Here is a 19,678-nt window from a genome sequence, read left to right as displayed (position 1 = left end):
GAAATGTTCCGCAATGCAGAATAGTACGTTAGCAATGTAAAAAATTGCGAAAAAAATCATTGATAGGTGTCTCCGGTATAGTAAAGTAGTACCAAAACTTTAGTATCCGCCAAATGTCTGAAATTCCTTTATTTTCTTATTTTTCACATTGGTACTTACCAATTCTGTAACCGTTCTTTATATCGGAGACACATTAAAATCGGATATTTTGTGTTTCTCATGATTCGTACTTACGAATTGTGTATTGCGGAGCGTAGTTCACGAAAACGAACACAATTTTTCACATAGAGAGTAGTTTTATTATTCCTTTTTTTGCTTCCCTAACACACAATATGGGGGGGGGGGGGCACATTGACTGCCGTTGTTGGTAAGCAGTGTTTCGAACCTTATTCACCGAAAAACACCTTCTATCGTGTTCTTTACATGTGCAAATTGCACATTGTGCACGGGTAGCTGACGAATAGCCCCACAAACCATTTCCGATAAAGTTAGGTTTGGTTAGTTTAGGCAAGCATAGTTAAAAAAAAGGGGGGGTTGGAAACACTGACAGGGGGTTACGTCATCAAACGTATGGAGCATCCGGTTCACGTACGCAAGCAATGGCAATTCTGCGTTGGTGAGCTATTTCTTTTGCAAAATACATGATTTCCCGGTCAAATAGATTCCACGATGAAAGAAAATACCTTGACGAATGTTAGATACCTTAGAGAAACTCATTTCCGTAAGTAGTTTCTTGTGTAAAAATGAAGAAATGTGTCTCCGATATAACGAACTGTTACCACGTATTCTGCATTGCTAAGGATTCAGGAAGGTGGCATTTCGTTTTTTTCACGACAATAACTTCAATTTTCCACATATCGAGTACTTATTGTTCATTCATTTTCTGGTTATGTTACACACAATATGGTGGGCAAATCTTGACTAGCGTTGTCCATAATCTCTGGGTGTGCAGTGTTTCCAACCTTCTTCACCGAAAAATACCTACTTTCATGTTACAGATTTTGTATATTTTTTCGTGTTCAAAAACCCCATGAACCATGCATGGATAGCCCCACGAACCATGCACGTCAACGTTAGGTTAGGTTCAGTTATGTTAGGCAAACATAGTTAAAATTGTCATGTTCTTGCAAAAAGAAGGGCGTGGTTGGAAACACTGACAGGGGGGTTACATCATCGAACGCACGCAGCATTTGGCTCACGTAGTAGAAGGACATAGAGGCAACAGCTTTTGTGCATCGGAGAGACATTAATGTTCAAAAATATATGATTTACCGGCGATATAAATTAAGCGATGGGAAAAAACACTTCCACGACCTTTCAAAAGTGTACAGAAAGTCAGTTCGGTAAGTAATTTTGGCCCAAGTTCCTTTTGTTTTATTGCGATTTCACCATGCTACGAATGCAATTTTTACATAGTTCGATTTCGATGTACGTCTGTTAACACATACTGCGAAGTTTTAGCGATTACTTAAGGTTTTATTCTATATATACTTTCGTATTTAGGTCAGGCAGGTTATGTTTGGTTCCCTTAGCATTAAAATAAAGTCCCTAAATGCATTCTACTAAGGTTCCAATTTATTTCTACATTCATTCCAACGCTTCTACGATATTTACTGTCGCTTGTCGACGTAGAATATCTTGTCCATGTGAAGTGCATAAGGAAATTTTCAAGATTTTTTTTTCAACATAAATAACTATTACTTTAAGGAAGGTTCAAATTTCCTGTGACAATGATTTCCAAAATTCTACGATAATTAGTCTTTGTGCTAGGAGAAATCGTAAAGCAATCGGAACCGTTACCGTAATTTCTCCTCTAAAATTGAAGAAATACGTTTTGCGGATACTAAAATTTTACCAAAAAATGGGGTAACACTTCCATTTAGACAAAACGGATTTCTTCATTTTTGCAGAAGAAAATACTTTCGCAAATCACTTTCTGTAGCATTGTTGAAGTTCCCGAATGTATTTTCTGTCATAGTTTCATCCTTTTTAGAGATAATTCATGTTTTTATGTATAAAAATATCGCAATTGTCGTCGCTTCCTTGTACGAACCGGATGTTCCGTGCGCTTGATGTTGTAATCCCTGTCACTGTTTCCAACCACCCTGTGTTTTTTCAAGAAGATGACGTGACACCAAATTTTAGCTATCCTTGCCTAACCTAACCTTACCGTGAATGGTTCGTGGGGCTATCCGTGAATGCTTTGTGGGGCTACCCAGGAAAAAATAGAAAATTAATAACATGGAAGTAGGCATTTTTTGGTTTAGAAGGTTGGAAACTCTGCATCACTCGACAAAACACAAGCACGACACGCAATGATCCAGAATGCTCACGCCATATTGTGTCTCACACAAGTGAAGAAAACAAACAACAATAATTATATGAAAAATTGAAATTATTTTCATGAGAGATTCATAATTACACCTTATAGAATGTTCCGCAATGCAGAATAAGTAAGTAGCAATCTTAAAAAGGACTAAATTAATGAGTTATAGGTGTTTTGACTAAACGGAAGTAGTACCAAAATGGGAATGAAAAGAACTCAAAATGATGCAAGGAAGAATTCTTGGCCAAAGTTCATTTTGTTTTATTGCAATTTCATCATGCTACATATGCAATTTTTACATGGTTTGATTGCTTTCTGTTAACAATACTGCAGAGTTTTAGCATTTACTTACTGCATGTTTCCTTGACACTGGTTTTTCACTTCCACATAATTATGTACTTGCCAACAGCCATTCGTTTACTATCATCTTGCTTACGAACGAATGCTTTCGTTAGGCGGGTCAGGTGTAGTTATTTAGCATTAGAACAATATCCCTAAATGCTTTGTAAGGAATGGTTCTAAATTACTTCTACATTCATTCCCACTATTCTACGATACTACTGTCACACAAATAACTTTTTTTTCGAAATCCAGATAGTGCTCATTACTTTAAGGAAGGTTCAAATTTCGTGAGAGAATGGGCGCCTCCAGGATCACTCTGCAACCCAACATTGTTGAGTATCAAGATCCCTGGTGCGCCGGAACTAAAAGATGCGTGGAGTAAAAAGTATTTGCAAGTTTGATTATGTAGCCCAACCGCACCTTTAGGTCGCGCATCCAATAGACTTAAATAGTAATAACTTTGGAACGACTTAAGATGACCGAACCCTCTCTGATTTCTTCATATTTGGCATACTCACTAATTGAGGCCTCCTAATCACAAATCTAAAGTTAAAAGTTGTCAGAAATGACTAGAAATTGCAAAATAAGCTAAAATAAGGTGTTACCTACCATCTTGCCTCCCATATTTCCTTGATATTCTTCCATCCTTCATTGTATTAACATGGCCAAACCATCTCATTTGAATTTAGGGTTATTCTGATTGTTTAATTCCTAATGCTATCTCTTCTTGTTTTTCCAATCACTCTTCTTAAATATTTCATTTCCACTGTCTGTATCTGCCTACTTGTCAATACCCACGATTCGCTCCCATGTAGCATAGTTGGTAAATACGTTGATTTATATATTGGCTTTTTTGTTTTCTGGCTGATATCTTTCATTCCTAGATACCCCTGATTGATAGCATAATATAATTTGTTTGTGTTTTGTATTCTTGTATTTAATTCTCCATCTATTCTTCCATTGCTGTTGATGGTGATTCCGAGGTATTTAAAACCCTTAACTTGTTCCAGTTCTTCATTTTCAAACTCTATTATGCATGGTTTCTCTTCTTTGGCTATTCTTGTAATTAATTTTTATCTTATCTTTATTTATTTTCATTGATTTATTTAATAGGCTATTATTTATAATATTCAAGTTTCTTTGTAATTTGCTTGTCAGTTAGCAAAGAGAACTATATATCATCTGCATACAGCAGCTCTGAAATATTTACTGCTTTCATTCTCCAATATCCTACTTGGAACTTCTTCATTTTTGTTTTAATTTCTTTAGCACATCATCCATTAAAATTATAAACAAGTAAGGTGATAGTATATCGCCTTGTCTTACTCCGGCTGTAACTTTAAATTCCTCTGAATTATTATTGCTTGTCCTTGCATAACTTCTGCATTCCTTGTAAAAACTTTGTATGGCTTTTATTAGTTCTTGGTTTATTCCCTTTCTTCTTAATTCTTTCAATAACACATGCCAAGGAACTCTATCAAAGGCTTTCTCCAAATCAATGAAACATAAGTATAATTCTCTATCATATTCAATGACTTTTTCTATGATCTGTGTTAAATAAATATATGGTTATGCACACTTCTTCCTGGCCTAAATCCACTTTGCGTTTCTTCCAAGTTATCTTCTATTTCTTTCCTCAATCTTTTTTCTAGAATTCTAGAATAAATCTTACTGGGGACACTCAATAGCGAAATTACTCTATGGTTTTTGCATTCTCTGTTGTCTCATTTTTTAAAAATAGGGATTATAATTGAGACTTCCCAGTCTTTCACTATTCTCTTCTCCATCCAGCATATGTTTGTTATCTTCAATAATAATTGTTTTCCTCGTCCCATATATTTGAACATTTTAGGTTCTTTATAGTTCTTTGAAGTTCATCTCCAGTGATTTCCTGTTCTTCATCTCTTCTATTTTCTTGATTTACTATTTGTTCTCTATAATCTTTGCCATCATCTGTATTATTCAGTTCATCAGTAGTTTCCAATAATTCTTGGAAATATCTTCTCCATCTCTTCAGAATTTGTTAGTAGTTTTTTCCTCTCATCATATATAAATTTTAATGGGCATTCTTTAGATTTTCTCATAGATTTTAAGGATTTATAAAGGGTCTTTCATTAAGAGTGATACTTTTTAAATTTTTTAAAAAAAATAAACCACTCAACGTATCAAAGTAAATTGTGCTTTATTTTGAAGCTTAGACATTGCAGTTATGTTCTGAACAAAATATCGTTCAAATATCCACCACGGCTTTGAACACACTGACGCACACGAAGCTCCAATTGTTAATCACTCGGCCAACATTAGTGGCGTTATGTCTGCGATAGCCTGACGAATGTTCGCCTCCAATGTTCCAAAGTTCATGGTTTGTCAGCATAGACCTGGGCTTTGATGTAGCCCCAAAGAAAAAAATCCATGGGTGTTAAATCACACGACCTTGGCGGCCAATTCACACATCCACGTCTTGAGATGATCCGGTTGCCAAACGTCTCCCTCAGCAAATCGAGCATAACATTAACTGTGTGGCACCTAGCGCCATCCTGCTGGAACCACATGTTTTCAATATCTATGGTGTCAAGTTCTGGCCACAGAAATTCGCGTAACATGGATCTGTAGCGGTTGCCATTCACGGTAACGGTTCTTCTCTCATCATCTCGAGAGAAATAAGGTCCAATGGCGCCGCCACGCCATAAACCGCACCACACAGTGAGTTTTTCTAAATGCAATGGCACCTCATGGACCACTTGTGGGTTCTTCTCGATCCAATAACAACAATTTTGTGTATTGACGAATCCACTAAGACAACAATGCGCCTCGTCTGAGAAGATGATTTTTCCACTGAAATCAGGATCAGTGGAGCCATCGTGTGCGTCGGTGTGTTCAAAGCCGTGGTGGACATTTGAACGGTATTTTGTTCAGAACATAACTGCAATGTCTAAGCTTCAAAATAAAGCACAATTTACTTTGATACATTGAGTGGTTTATTTTTTTTTCAAATTTTAAAAAGTATCACTCTTAATGAAAGACCCTTTACAACATCTTTTGATTTTCTGAGTAATTTTTCTCCATAGCTCTTCCAAATTCTTCCCACATTTCTTTCTTTGCTTCCTGGACTATATTCTTTACTCTATCTCTTTGAATTCTGTATTCCTCAAATGCTTCCAATGTTCCTATCATTAAATATATCTTCCATTTCTTTTTCTTACCTTTCACTTCCTTTTTAATGTCCTCTGTCCACCATCTTGTCATTTTCCTTTTCACATTTATTTTACTTGTTCCACAAACTTGTTGTTACTTTAATGAGTATGTTTTTCAGCTGACTCCATAACTTTACTAAGGCCTCTTCTCTCTCCCAGGATTCACACTTTTTGAGTTCTTCTTCTACTGTTTCTCTATACTTTTCTTGTATATCTGCCTTCTTTAGTTTATATCTATGTATATGCTTATGTGGGAATATAGTATTTACAATGACTAAGTCATTCATTAAACAAAATTCTAGCAACCTTTCTCCATTGTTATTAATTGTTTCTTCCCCAAATTTTCCTATTTCTCCTTCCCAGTCCTCTGGTTTGTTTCCAACTCTGGCATTCATGTCTTCTATTGTTCTTTGCAAAGTTTCCTAAAACTGTTCTTTATTTTGTGTTATTTCATCCTCATTTGGAGCATATATAATAACTAATCTTATCTCTTCCTCTTTTTCAGTTATATCTACAGTCATTATTATTTCATTGACATATTTCCATCCCTTTATATATTCTTTCTTGCCTCTGTGAATCATGCATGCCACCCCTGCTTTTGCTTGTTCTTATCGATCTACTCCACTATATATCAGAAGGAAACCTTCATCTATTTCTTCTACTCCTTTACCCTTTTCCTTAGTTTCTGTCTGGGCTAGATATTTTATTTTTATCTCTTTGATTTCCTTAACTAACTCACACTCTTTACCATTTATGCCTCTAACATTCCATGTTCCAAAAGTTGTCGTACCATGTTCTCTCCAGTTTGTCTTCTTTGTAATCCGTGCGGCTAGCTCTCTGTTTGTTCTTTTAATCATGTAAAATTCGAATGTGCAGGGGATTGGCCTACAGCATCCTAACCTAACTACGAAAGAATATATTCAGGAAAATCTTAAGTAATCGCTAAAACTCCGCAGTATGTGTTAACAGAAGTAAACCGAAATCGAACCATGTTAAAATTGCATTTGTAGCATGATGAAATTGCAATAAAACAAAAGGAACTTGGGCAGTTTTTACTAATAAAAAGCAGTCAAAGTACTCTGAGATGGCCAAATATCTTCATTATTTGTGTTTTCCGCCTGCTGGAAACCTCATAAAACCTCAAAATGTGTTGATTTAAAAATAATTCACCATAATTCTTGAGAGGGTACAGTGGGTTAACGGCCTCTAAAATATGTTTCAGGGCGGAGATTGACCCCCAAAATATGGCCTGCATAAACAAAAAAGAAATACATTTGGAGTACTTTCACCATTTTTTATTCATAAAATCAGTTTGTATGCTCACTCAAATAGTGAAAAAAACATGTGTAAATGATAGCACTCCTAACCTAATACAAGAGCGATTTTTTTTATCAGTTGAACCTAAAGTCCTAACCTAAAAACGTATGAAGCAGTGGGCTTGTGTCACATTCTATATTCACTTGCATGACTGCTTTAGATTAGGGATGGCCAAATTTTTCATTAGTTAGTCCTACAAGATTTTTTTTTCAAGTGTTGTTCCTAAAATACTTTGCTACGCATCAGCTAACACACTTGTGCACAAAATTAATCTTACTTGTTGAACATAAAATGTCAGAGGTGATTTTGTAAATGCCATTGAAATGAATATGTATTCATTCGAATGTATTGGAAATGGAAACACACATAAATGTGAGACATTCCATTCCAGGATGAAACCTTTAACACATTTAACAAGATATAAATGTTATACAAAAATTATACAATTGATCTACAGTTACAGTTTTAAAAAATAAAATAAAACATTATAATATATGCAGTGTTATATAATTACAAAGTGTAAGACTAACAACGGAAGTCATCTAAGTGTCCCCCTCCGATTTCCATGAAACTTGGCAGGTGTAAAGAGGGGCCCAAAGGAAGAAATAAGTGGGTTTTGTTTCAGCTAATAAACTGTTTTAGGGAGCAAAATCCCCCTAAAATGTCAAGATGAGTACAAATTGAAGTGATGATCTGACCCCTGTGTCCCCCTCCGATTTCCATGAAACTTGGCAGGTGTATAAAGGGGCTCAAAGGAAGAAATGTGTGCTTTTTTGTTTCGGCTAAAAAACTGTTTTATGGGACAAATCCCCCTGAAATGTCAAAATGAGGACAAATTGAAGTGGGAATTTGACCCCTGTGTTCCCCTCCGATTTCCATGAAACTTGGCAGGTGTATAGAGGGGCCCAAAGGAAGAAATAAGTGTTTTTTTTTTGTTTCAGCTAAAAAAAACTTTTAGGGGGCAAAACCTGCCTCAAATGTCAAGATGAGGACAAATTGACGTGGGTATCTGACCCCTGTGTCCCCCTCTGATTTCCATGAAATTTGCCAGCTGTATAGAGGGGCCCTATGGTTTCTTCCCATGACATATTTACGTATTAGTTTCCAAAGAAGTGCTCATGTGAGATGGCCAAACTTATCTGGATTTGAAAATTCCGGATCCGAAAAATTTTAGAATCCGGAACCAACCGGATCTGGATTTCAGATCCGCCAGGATCCGGATCTGGCCATCCCTACTTCAGATTAAATGTTCTGGTAATCAAGAACAATTGTGTAAATAAACAAATGCTATGTGCATGATAATAGACCCACTGTTTAACACTTTTGATGGTCTTATTGAAGTGGATATTTTAAAATGAAGTTTCCTTTTGATGAATTATTGCATTTTTGTGTGTGTGTGTGTGTGTGTGTGTGTGTGTGTGTGTGTGTGTGTGTGTGTGTGTGTGTGTGTGTGTGTGTGTGTGTGTATATGTGTGTGTGTGTGTGCGCGCGCGCGCGTGCGTGCGTGCACCTTTGGGGGGTTATTAATTGTGAAAGATGATCATACTTTCATACAGTTCTGTCAGTGGTTAGGATAGCATAATTTTTCCAATCCAGGGTGAAGTATAAATTGTTATTTGACAGTCAAGTACTGCATTTGTGGCTAGCATTATATGAATTTTATGATACTCTTTACATCCTGATACTTTGTAATGTATGTGGTTGCTCTGCGATCTTGATAATGTTCACCAAAAAATAGTTGAAGTTTGCTTGTGGATTTGTTCCCACTATGCATATATTCAAATGCAGTTGTCAGTAAATCTTTTATGTCTATCTCAGTACACGTGCAAAACGTTTCACTATATGTGCATTGAAAAAAGAAAATGCTTATAATTCACTTTAAGCTCAGATGGACTAATCAGTACTAGACATCCCTTGTGACTGCAATAGGCTCCCTAGTCCAATATTTCTTTATGACATTATACCTTTATACATTGTTGTTTTATGGCAAATATTATCTTTTCAGATACTTTGGTCATTGTTATGAAGCTAAGCAAAATGTATATTACTAGATTTAGAATATACTCATTATATTTGTACCCTGAATCACTGCCACAAAATACTCTAAGTGCAATTCTTATCAAGTGTTTTCACATACTCTGAAACGTTTGCCAGAATCATGGCAGCAGGCATGATTTCATGCAATTAATTGTGCCAGCAGCAGTGAAATATGAGGTGTAACTGGGGCTGGCATGGTAGCTCAGTTGGTAGAGCAATGGCTTGGTACCACTTGCAACTTACTTTCCAATAAATTTTCTATTCTTCTGCAAGCCATGACACAATCTCACCACGAAAGTAGACCAGTCAAGGTCACGCATTTTCGGAGCTTCCCTTTGCCTCCTCCACACCCATGGTTCTCCAAGTTTGCCACACTTGTTCTAAGCTGCTCATTTGACACATTACATGTTGTATGTATGTGGTCAATTTCATTTTCACTGGTGCATTGTGTAAGGATTATTTGGTTTTGTATTCATTATGAATAACAATGGGGAACAGCATAATACGTGTGTTACATTAGCAGGTGGAAGTAATGGTGCTGTGCATGCTTGCTGAACGGACATTAAAAAACCAAGTAAGATAATCAGTGGAAATGTTTACAAGTTTTTCAGAAATCTTGTGCGTAACGAAGAAGCAATGAAGAACATCAACCTTGCACAAGTACAAAAACTGACAGTGGAAATGTGATTTGGCATGGAATAACCCATATAAATGTACATAAAATTTGTTGTAATGAAAATGTATTAATACAAGCAGTGAGAAAGCTACTAATTTTATTTTATAGCCTTTTAGAACATACTTTAAGCTTCAATTTTTTTTAAAAAAATGGCTTCATAACTGCAGTGCTTTTTAGTGATAATGAAATTATAGTGACATCAGACGTTGATGCAAAAAATCAACATTATTTACAATACAATATTTTTTCTGACTCAGTGCAAAGGAATCTTGAGGACAACTTTTTAAATGGAATACACATATATCTATGAACTTTAGAAAAAATAATTCAATGTGATATGTCGATTTGACTCAGAGAAATAACTTTTTCTGTTAAGCACTCAGCCATCACCATGGCCTCGGCAATGACCGATGCGTGTGTTCATACCTTGTTAGTATTAACAAATACACCAAGTTTCATTAAGATCTGAATCGGTGGGTTGCAAAGCCTGGGTGATTTGACATGGAATCAGTCTTTCTTGTAATTGCCTTATAGTGAATATCAGATCTACTGTTGATCTGCCTCTTCTAAATCCATACTGTTTCTCTCTCATGCTCATCTCTGCTACTTCCCTTATTCTTTTCTCTAATATTTTCTGATACACCTTTGCTGAGTGGCACATAAGTGTTATTCCTCTGTAGAGGCCTGCACAAGACCTGGAGCAGACCCGTTCACGAGACATCACTCCTGAAATGCCATGCAACCTGCGCAACACCCTCGCTTGAGCACCTTGACTGAGCATCTGCCCAGATCGTTCTTGGCAAGTATCGAAAACCCGCCGGGTACCCGCAGTCGTAAGATACCTAGTAGGTCTCAGTGCATTCATTCAATCAACTGCACGCCCCTCCCTCTGCATGACGTAGTTGCTTCGACTAGAAACTGCACCGGGCGCACACCTGTCTGCAGTGTTGCCAACTGCAATATATTTTCGCTACTTAGAAAAGGGAACTCAAAGCTTCGTAAGCCACATCGCCAATGAAATGAGATTTACGAATGTTGCTACTCCCCCCCCCCCCCTACACACACAGATTGAAATAGGTTTTCCGTGGCACAGGATCCATAAGTACATGTCGTAAACAACCAATATACGTATAGATATATAGTGATATAGGGCAGGACTGAAACATGTCACGTTCGACTTTGAGGTCGCGAGTCGAACAACACACTGTTCTTCTGCTGTTCTACTGCAAACACCAGGGCCGTAGCCGGCCAGGGGCATTGCCGTTACCCTCGTTTGGGGGGGGGGGCAAGTACTTGGATAAACGTGCCAACAACAAAAATCACAATAATAGTAATAAAAGTAGCATGAAAGGCATTATTATCCTCATCAATCATGCAAAAAGGGGGTGGACGTCGGTTCTCATGCATTTGTGTTGAAACAGAGGATTAGAAATATTTTTTTCAGCACGTCAATTTCACATTAGCTAATAATGGAAAACAAGCACACAAACAGTTTTTGAAAGAAAGAAAGTGCATGATAAATGCATTCCAAATGTACATACATATAGCATGTAAAATTTCCATCTACAATATTTTCTTTTCACATGTAGCGACGTAAAATAAGAAATACATATGCTAACACTAAATTGTGTACATATTCAAAATTTCATTAAAGCATATATATTATATAAATACATTACATAATCAATTCATCCAACTCGTAACAAACCTACATTAATAGCAAATAATATCACGGGCCGCCATGGCATTCTCTGTTTTAAAACTTTTCTCACTTAGATCGTTCGGCGCCCAGGGCCGACTCCCGGTACCCCCTTGCTACGGCATTGAACTTGACGAGACTGTATAATATTTTATAATAATATTTCTACTTTCATAAAATTTGAAATCAAGGGGTTGCAATTACCCCTCCATTCCCCCTCTGCAGGTGCGCTTGGCCGTCTGGAAGAAAAATGCCAGAAAAATATGAAAATTAATTCCATCTTGAGTACCCTTTAGCCCTGCTACTCTTAAATTCTGCTAGCCTGTTTTTTCTTGTACTTTAATGTTGGACCCACACCTGCGCCACTGCGTGCCTGGTTAAGGCACCATGCAATGAAAAACAATTCGTTTTCAGTGAGGAGATTTTTTGCTCAATCATTCATTTAGATAAATGAAGCTGTCATATTGCGTGCATTTCCTGGCAATAAGAAAAAAACTGCTTACGCTGAACTCAAATCGCTAAGTATATAAATTCTCCTTGGAGAAGAAGCTCCTCCTAGGACTTCGTAGGATTTAGTAGCTACGTAAGTAGGCAACACTGGCTGCAGCCGTCCACGTGGTGATGAAACATCTGGAGCGACACGCTGCCGGAGGGCTGTTTCCTTCCAGCAGGTTTTGCAGGCACCCGGGTTTTGTTGAATGCCCAGTTACCTTGTAAGTGCAGAGTGCCTTGAAGACCAAGAACCCGGGTAAAGATGCAAGTCGACTCGTTGCCGTGGGCAGGCAAGCAGGTATACCTGTCCTCGCGTGCAAGCGGGCAGCGGGTAGGTAACAGGTGGCCTCTGTTCCTCTGTAGTTTTTACATTACTTTGTGTACCCCTTCTTGAATATGGGAACTATTAGTCCTTTGTCCAATCTCTTGGCACTTCTCTCTCGTGCCACATTTTTTTTCAACACACTGTACAGCCACTGCACACCAATCGTTCCTGCTCCTAGTACACTCTGTATAGCCACACCTTAACATATACCGGGTGGTCCAAAAGTCCCGGAACGGTCACATATCATGAGAAATACACATCGAATCGGAAAACAAAAAAAATACGTGTTCAATAAGTGAAAGAAAGCTATTCAGTGATATCACACTTGATTCCCCGCCCCCTGCAGGTGGGTCAGGGGGCAATTGTGAAATTTTAAATGTAAACCCCCATTTTGTATTGTAGAGTCAGAAAGAGGACTTCATTCTGAGTCCAATGAACTATCGACCATCCTCCTAACTCAACTACAAATGGAGATATGGCGATTTTAAATTTTTGAAAAAAAAAAAAAAAAAAAAGAAGAAGAAGAAGAAGAAGAAGAAAAAAACTTGAAAATTTCATAAAACCCCAAAAAAATTCAAATGGACACTCTGCCCCTAATTGAGCTAGAGTGAAAGCGATTGCAGAATCGGAATCTCCACATCAGGACCTTTCAATAGAGTATATGGAAGGGGGGGGGGTCTAAATCTAAATCTAAAATAAAAATTACATTCAGCAAACTCTGTGAATGTATTCAGAGGCGTGCACAAGACCTGAAGCAGACATCGCTCCTATAATGTCATGCAATCTGTGCAACACCCTCACTTGAGCACCTTGTCGGACCACCTGCCCAGATCGTTCCTGGCAGGTATTGTAAACCTTCCGGGTACCAGCAGTCCTATGATGCCTAGTAGGTCTCAATGCGTTCTTTCAATCTGGATTATGTAGTTTCTTTGAGTAGAAACCGTACCGGTTGCACACTTCTCTGCAGTGTTACCAACTGCAATAGATTTCCACTACTTAGAAAGGGAACTCAAAGCTTCATAAGCCACATCGCCAATAAACTGAAATTTAAGAATGCTATTTTTCCCCCTACACACATTGAAATAGGTTTTCCATGGTATAGGCTCCATAAAAATATGTCGTTAACAACCAATAATCCAGGGCAGGACTGGAACATGTCACGTTCGATGCCGAGGTCGTGAGTAGAACAACACACTGTTCTACTGTGAACACCAGGGTCATAGCCAGACAGGGGCATTGCCATTACCTCCCCCCCCCCCTTTCTGAAGTTTAAAAAATTTCTTTGCAGTGACAGGTGAAAATGTAGACTGCAGATATTATTTTGCTCAAAACTTGATAAAGCTTAAATTCACAGAATACAAAGAACAGATAGGCATAAAATTATTTCATCTGATTTACAAGTCGAAGTCAAAGTAGCAGGAAGTACTTAGAATATATTCTCTCAGCTTCAGCTATGAGTGGGAAGTTATTGAAAATATACTGTAAGTATTTGAAAGATATTTCTAGATTTTCTGTGTCCTATATTAACTTAATGATTACACACACACACACACACACAATGTACTTTCATATAACAGTATTAAACTTTTGAAAATTGACTTGGTTTATGAAGCCCTCCCTGATAACACATTAGTGCCCCCCCCCCCCCCCCCCCAGGCAATCAATTCTGGCTACGAGCCTGCGTAGGAGCAACCACAAATTTTCGTTTGGGGCACAAGTACCTGGATAAACATGCCAACAACAGTAACAATAATAGTATTAAAGTAGCATGAAAGGCAGTATTATCCTCATAAATCATGCTAAAAAGGGGGTAGAAGTCAGTTCTAACGCATTTGTGTTGAAACAAAGGATTTGAAATATTTTTTCAACACGTTAATTTCACATTAGCTAATAATGGAAAACAAGCACACAAACTGTTTTTGAAAGAAAGAAAGTGCATGATAAATGCATTCTGAATGTACATGTGGCATGTAAAATTTTCATGTACAATATTTTCTTTTCACATATGCAACATGGAGCGACATAAAATTAGAAAATACATATGCAACATGTTAACACTAAATTGTGTATGTATTCAAAGTTTCTTTAATGCATATATATTATTTAAATGTGGTGGAGGCATTAGTTATGGCCACTTTGCTGTTCATATTTAATTGGTAGCTACCTAGGTGATCTAAAGCCAATCGGAGAACAGCTTACATAAATCAGTATAAAATGAGCTTTCCAGTTGGATATCCATGTTTCTTCTTTGTACTTCTTGTAGGAAGTAAGCTTGTTGTAAGGAAGAAGCTGCTTGTTACAATAGAATTTCTTATGCATTTTCGTAAGAAAAGAGAGCTACAATAATGTTTTCCACAGTTTTTATATATATCAGGAACATATAATTTGTTCAGAGGTAAGTTCATATGTTAGGATTGCTGTATTTACATCCTGAAATAGAAATAACATAATGTGATGTGTGTATTGCTCACAGCTAAATAATGAAGAACTTTAAAAAGATCTAAGATCAATTACTTACATGTCTGAGTACGATTTGTCGATCAAAACGTTTCAGAGGTCAGGACTGCCTCCTTCTTCAGGCTAATGCATATTCTTAGGCACCAAACATGTTGTCACGTTAAGAAAGTGTTAGTCGAGTATGCAGGTTAAAGGTTATGGTAAAAAACACTTACTGAAGAACCCGCATTGTAGCTATAAAAACAGTCATTTGGTCCACACACAAATCTAAAACTGTGCATATCACAATCTAAAACTTCATAAAAGAAACTTCCGAAGCGGCTGATAGGAGCCACCTGGCCAGTGCATGGGAGAAGCTTCTCGTTAAATTCAGTTGCAAAAGGAAAAAATCTCCTCGTTCCACCATATTTTTGTATGTGGCTGTTATTTTAAGGTTTTGAAGAAAAGTGAATATGAAAAACAGCAGTGCCTGAAGAGTGTAAATGTGCAAAAGACATGCTTTGTTTATGTAGAAAATGATTTTTCAACAACAAATGTGAATGACATGATGGGAAAACTGCCGAAGCCTATCCTAATACATGAGGGGCAACACTATAACAAAATTTCCTGGTCCTGTTAACACACTGGAAAAAAAAAGTAATTTTCTGTTAACATTATTGCCAGTGAACTTGCATTAGACATAAATTTCCTTGTGATATGAAGCAACTATCTAATGTGTGAAAACTTTCATATCCTTACTTTTATTTTTGGAACTGACATTTTGTTGTTTTGTTTACTATCGAGTGACTGAAGTCTGGAAATGTTAATTTATGTTGTTCAGCTACATTTACACTATGTTCATCCATTGAGAACTATGTTATATACCTTTAACATATTGTGTTTCATCTGTATTACTTCATTATTTGTTCATAGACAAGGTGGCCATAAGTGGGGAAAATGGGTGGCCATAAGTGAATTTAAGTGACCATAACTGAAGAATAGTGTCATGTTTGGTTATTATTTTTAAAACTTTTTACTGACTAACTTGTATGTATTTGTTAATGCTTAGTCACAATGTACCGACTCTGTAGCAGTGATCGTCATTTTTATAAGCCATCAGTAAAATAAAAGTTGTATACTATTGTACATTTTCCTTAAGATGGCCTTAACTAGTGCCTCCACCCTACATTACATAATCATTTCATCAATCTCGTAACAAACCAACATTGATAGCAAATTATATCATGGGCCACCATGGCATTCTCTGCTTTAATACTTTTTTTTCATTTAGAATGTTCGGTGCCCAGGGCCGAATCCCTGTACCCCCTAGCTACGACATTGAACTTGATGAGACTGCATAATATAATATATTTCTAATTTCATAAAATTTGAAATCAAGGGGTTGCAATTGCCCCTCCGATCCCACTCTGCAGCTGCCCTTCACAGTCTGGAAGGAAAATGCAAGAAAAATATGAAAACTAATTCAATCTTTAGTATCCTTTAGCCCTGCTACTCTTAAATTCTGCTAGCCTGATTTTTCTTGTACTTTAATGTTTGCCCACCCCCACTAGACTTAATTTCTGTCCAAGGTTAATGAGCAATGCCCCCTGTGGTTGCGCCACTGCGTGCCTTGTTAAGACACCATGCAATGAAAAGCAATTAGTTTTAGATGAGTTTTTTTGTTTGCCCGATCATTCATTTAAATAAATGAAGCTGTAATATTGCATGAATTTCCTCCTGGAAATAAGAAGAAAACTGCTTACACTGAAATAGCTAAGTATATAAATTCTCCTTGGAGGATTTAGTAGCTACGTAAGTAGGTAACACTGACTGCAGCTGTCCACGTGGTGAAGAAACGCCTGGAGCAACACACTGCAGGAGGGCTGTTTCCTTCCAGCAGGTTTTGCAGGCACCCAGGTCTTGTTGAATGCCCAGTTACCTTGTAAGCGCAGAGTGCCTTGAAGACAAGGAACCCAGGTAAAGATGCAAGTTGACTCGTTGCTGTGGGCCGGGGAACAGGTTAACCTGTTTTTGAGGGGCAAGATGCAGCAGGTAGGCAAAAGGCCTACTTTACAGTGCTCTGAATGTATTGAGGAGATATCTAGGGATGAAATTGAATTTGTAATGATTTCAAATTTCAGATAATATGCACAAGTCTAAGAGCAACAAAATGAACATTTTCTAAGGTTTGTGTCTCACTTAGAAGCAGAGATTGTAAATGAAAAGTGTAACTTGTTTTCCAAAAACATATCATTTTAAAAAAATGCCGTTATATCAAAACAGTTGCATTTTCCCATAAAAGAAATACATTTATGCATGTTCAGGGGAATTGAGAGAATAAATGCTTCAAATTTGGTCCAAATTGAAGTGGTGTCAGATGGTCTATGTTTTGACTTGGAATGGGCTATATTTTCTTCAACCATGTAAGTGCTATTGTTTGGTTTGAAACATAAAATGAAATTATATAGTATCTGATGTTTCTGCTTTCTAATTTCCAGTTTATTTTTTTCTAGTTCATTGTTTGGACACAGAGGAGTTATGCCAGCAAGTGCACCTTTAGGCTGTAAGTACAAACAAAAACTTAGTTCATGTTAAGTTTAATGCCATTCTTTTTACTTTATACTCATATTAGTAATGTATACAGGGATCAGAATGCTAAATTTTACAAGTTGCTTCATCAGAGCTACTCTTTTAAAGATGTAGCTTCGGTACAGCTACAGGTACATTTTATCAAAAAGTAGCTTGCTACAGCGACTCATGCACACTACTCACTACTTTTGAATAAGAGAGTTGTGACAATCAGTTTTTGTCATATACGTTTTTATTACTCTATATCCTAGGTTTTCATTATTTTATATTTTTCTGTACCTTCGTATCCTCTTGAAGCTTGGGAAGAAAAACACAACGTTTCTGAACCTTTTGTGTTTCTCTGCTTTTGTCGACTTTTCCCCCATTTGGTCAGAGGAGCTGGGAACTAACAATGTGCTGTGATAAATCTTTCACTGTTTGAGCGACTCTTGTGCATTTGGCGACGGGAAGTTTCACTTGGGAGGCTAATTAGTGGAGGAACATGTTATGTACCGGATGAGGGTAGAACTGTTCTTTTCACTCCATTCTAATGAAACACATGTGCCTGAAGGCGCTGGACCAAGCAAAAAAGGGACGCTTGACCACCAATGACGCAACTTCAGATTTCTGCACATAATTGTCAGTCTGTGGAATTCGAAATTTCAAGTTGTCTTTAAATAGTGGCAGAACGGACAAACACATACAGTCTACTGCCAGTTTTCGATCCGACAACACCTCTGCGATTGGGTCTTCCTAGCCTGCATGAAGCTATCGCCGCTCAGCGTCTCGACGTCACACCACTAAAACACCGCCACAAATGCCACATATGCCTCGCCAACACAAATGACATCCACAGCCCGATAAGAAGCCATGTAATGATACTGCCGAAAGCCACCATCCGAATCAGCATCCTTGAGTACTTCGATGCCGACGCTCGACAAAAGTTCTACAGAGTGAGAAAGAGAGAGGAATGGGAAGATGAAGTGGCACCAGCCCTCACCTATACCTACCGTCCAGAAGAGAAGATTGAGAGACGAAGCGACACCTACTGTGTCTTGAGATGACGCCGACGTCCCGTGTAAGATTAGCAGTGAGAAACCATGAATACCTCCGGTAAAGCAACTTTGCCAGTTTTCACCATCCCCCGAGTAGAGAGAGAGACAATGCGAAGCAATTAATCGCTCCACCACGAGGCAGACAAGATGTCATCTATGATAGCCGTGATGTCGAAGCGTAGAAGGAAGGCGTGTCCAAGAAGTTTGCGAAACGCCGCTACAAAGAAGTAACGTGGGGAAGTGTTAGTGTCACAAGGAGGACCGTGGATTGACGTCACACCACCGTTTAAAGGACTACAGTAAACGTCGCTGGAATGTCTAGAACGCCGGGATGGTACAGTATACAACTGTTAATTTTCTATATGTGTGAGTGATCATCGACCCAGGACTCCAAAGATCGACCGTCGGATGAAAAGATACCAGTATTTAAATTAAAAGTCGCAAAGGTATTGGTTAAATTTCTTGCCAACATCATCTAAATTTCACGACAATTTATAATTTGGAAGATCGATTCACAGCATACTGTTGTTTTTCCACGCTCTGCGCCGAGCTGTTGAGTAATAATGTTTATTTATGTCACCTTATATGCTTTACTCAGTAAATATTTGATTAAAACTGCATAAATCGTGTATCTCTTGCAGAGATCGCCCCTCAAGCTTGTTAAATGTGCACACTACTCACTACTTTTGAATAAGAGAGTTACAACCATCATATAGATATTCAAAATAGTTAGCAGTTGTACTTACTAGGAAATAGGTTCCATTGTTTATTATCATGAGACCCATAATTCAATATACAAGTGGCATGTGAAAAAAAGGGCCGATTGGTTATTACAGAGAATAAAATCGAGCGAGATAATTTTTATTTTGATGCTATACAAGTGCATGCCCTGGCTATTTTTCTACATAGTCACCATGATACTCCAAGCATTTTTGGTACCATGGAACAAGTTTATGTAGACCCTCTGCATAGAAATCTGCCGCCTGGGATCGCAGCCAGTCGAGAACTGACATCTTGAGAACTTCACTATCATCGAAACATTGCGAACCAAGCCACTTTTTGAGGTGAAGGAACAGAAAGTAATCACTTGGGGCAAGATTGGGACTGTATGGTGGGTGAATAAAATGTTCCCATCGGAAATTTTTGAATTGTCGCAACAGTACGGTCAGCTGTGTGTGGGTGGGCGTTGTCATGAATAAGCAGAATTTGAT

General features: G+C 37.7%; 1 protein-coding gene across 1 annotated transcript in view; it reads left to right on the top strand.

The window, feature by feature from the left end:
• The window catches only part of LOC145984424 (E3 ubiquitin-protein ligase RNF170-like), a 49,365-nt gene that overhangs the window by 1,878 nt on the left and 27,809 nt on the right, over window positions 1-19,678 (top strand). The window contains exon 3 of the mRNA XM_083118087.1: window positions 17,358-17,407. Coding sequence (XP_082974213.1) covers window positions 17,358-17,407 — 50 coding nt within the window. The remainder of the gene's footprint in view (window positions 1-17,357; window positions 17,408-19,678) is intronic.

Source organism: Lepisma saccharinum, chromosome 2, assembly GCF_977018435.1.
Source record: "Lepisma saccharinum chromosome 2, izLepSacc3.1, whole genome shotgun sequence".
In the NCBI taxonomy this organism is placed as follows: Eukaryota; Metazoa; Arthropoda; class Insecta; order Zygentoma; family Lepismatidae; genus Lepisma; species Lepisma saccharinum.
This window is presented reverse-complemented; position numbering and strand designations above follow the sequence as displayed.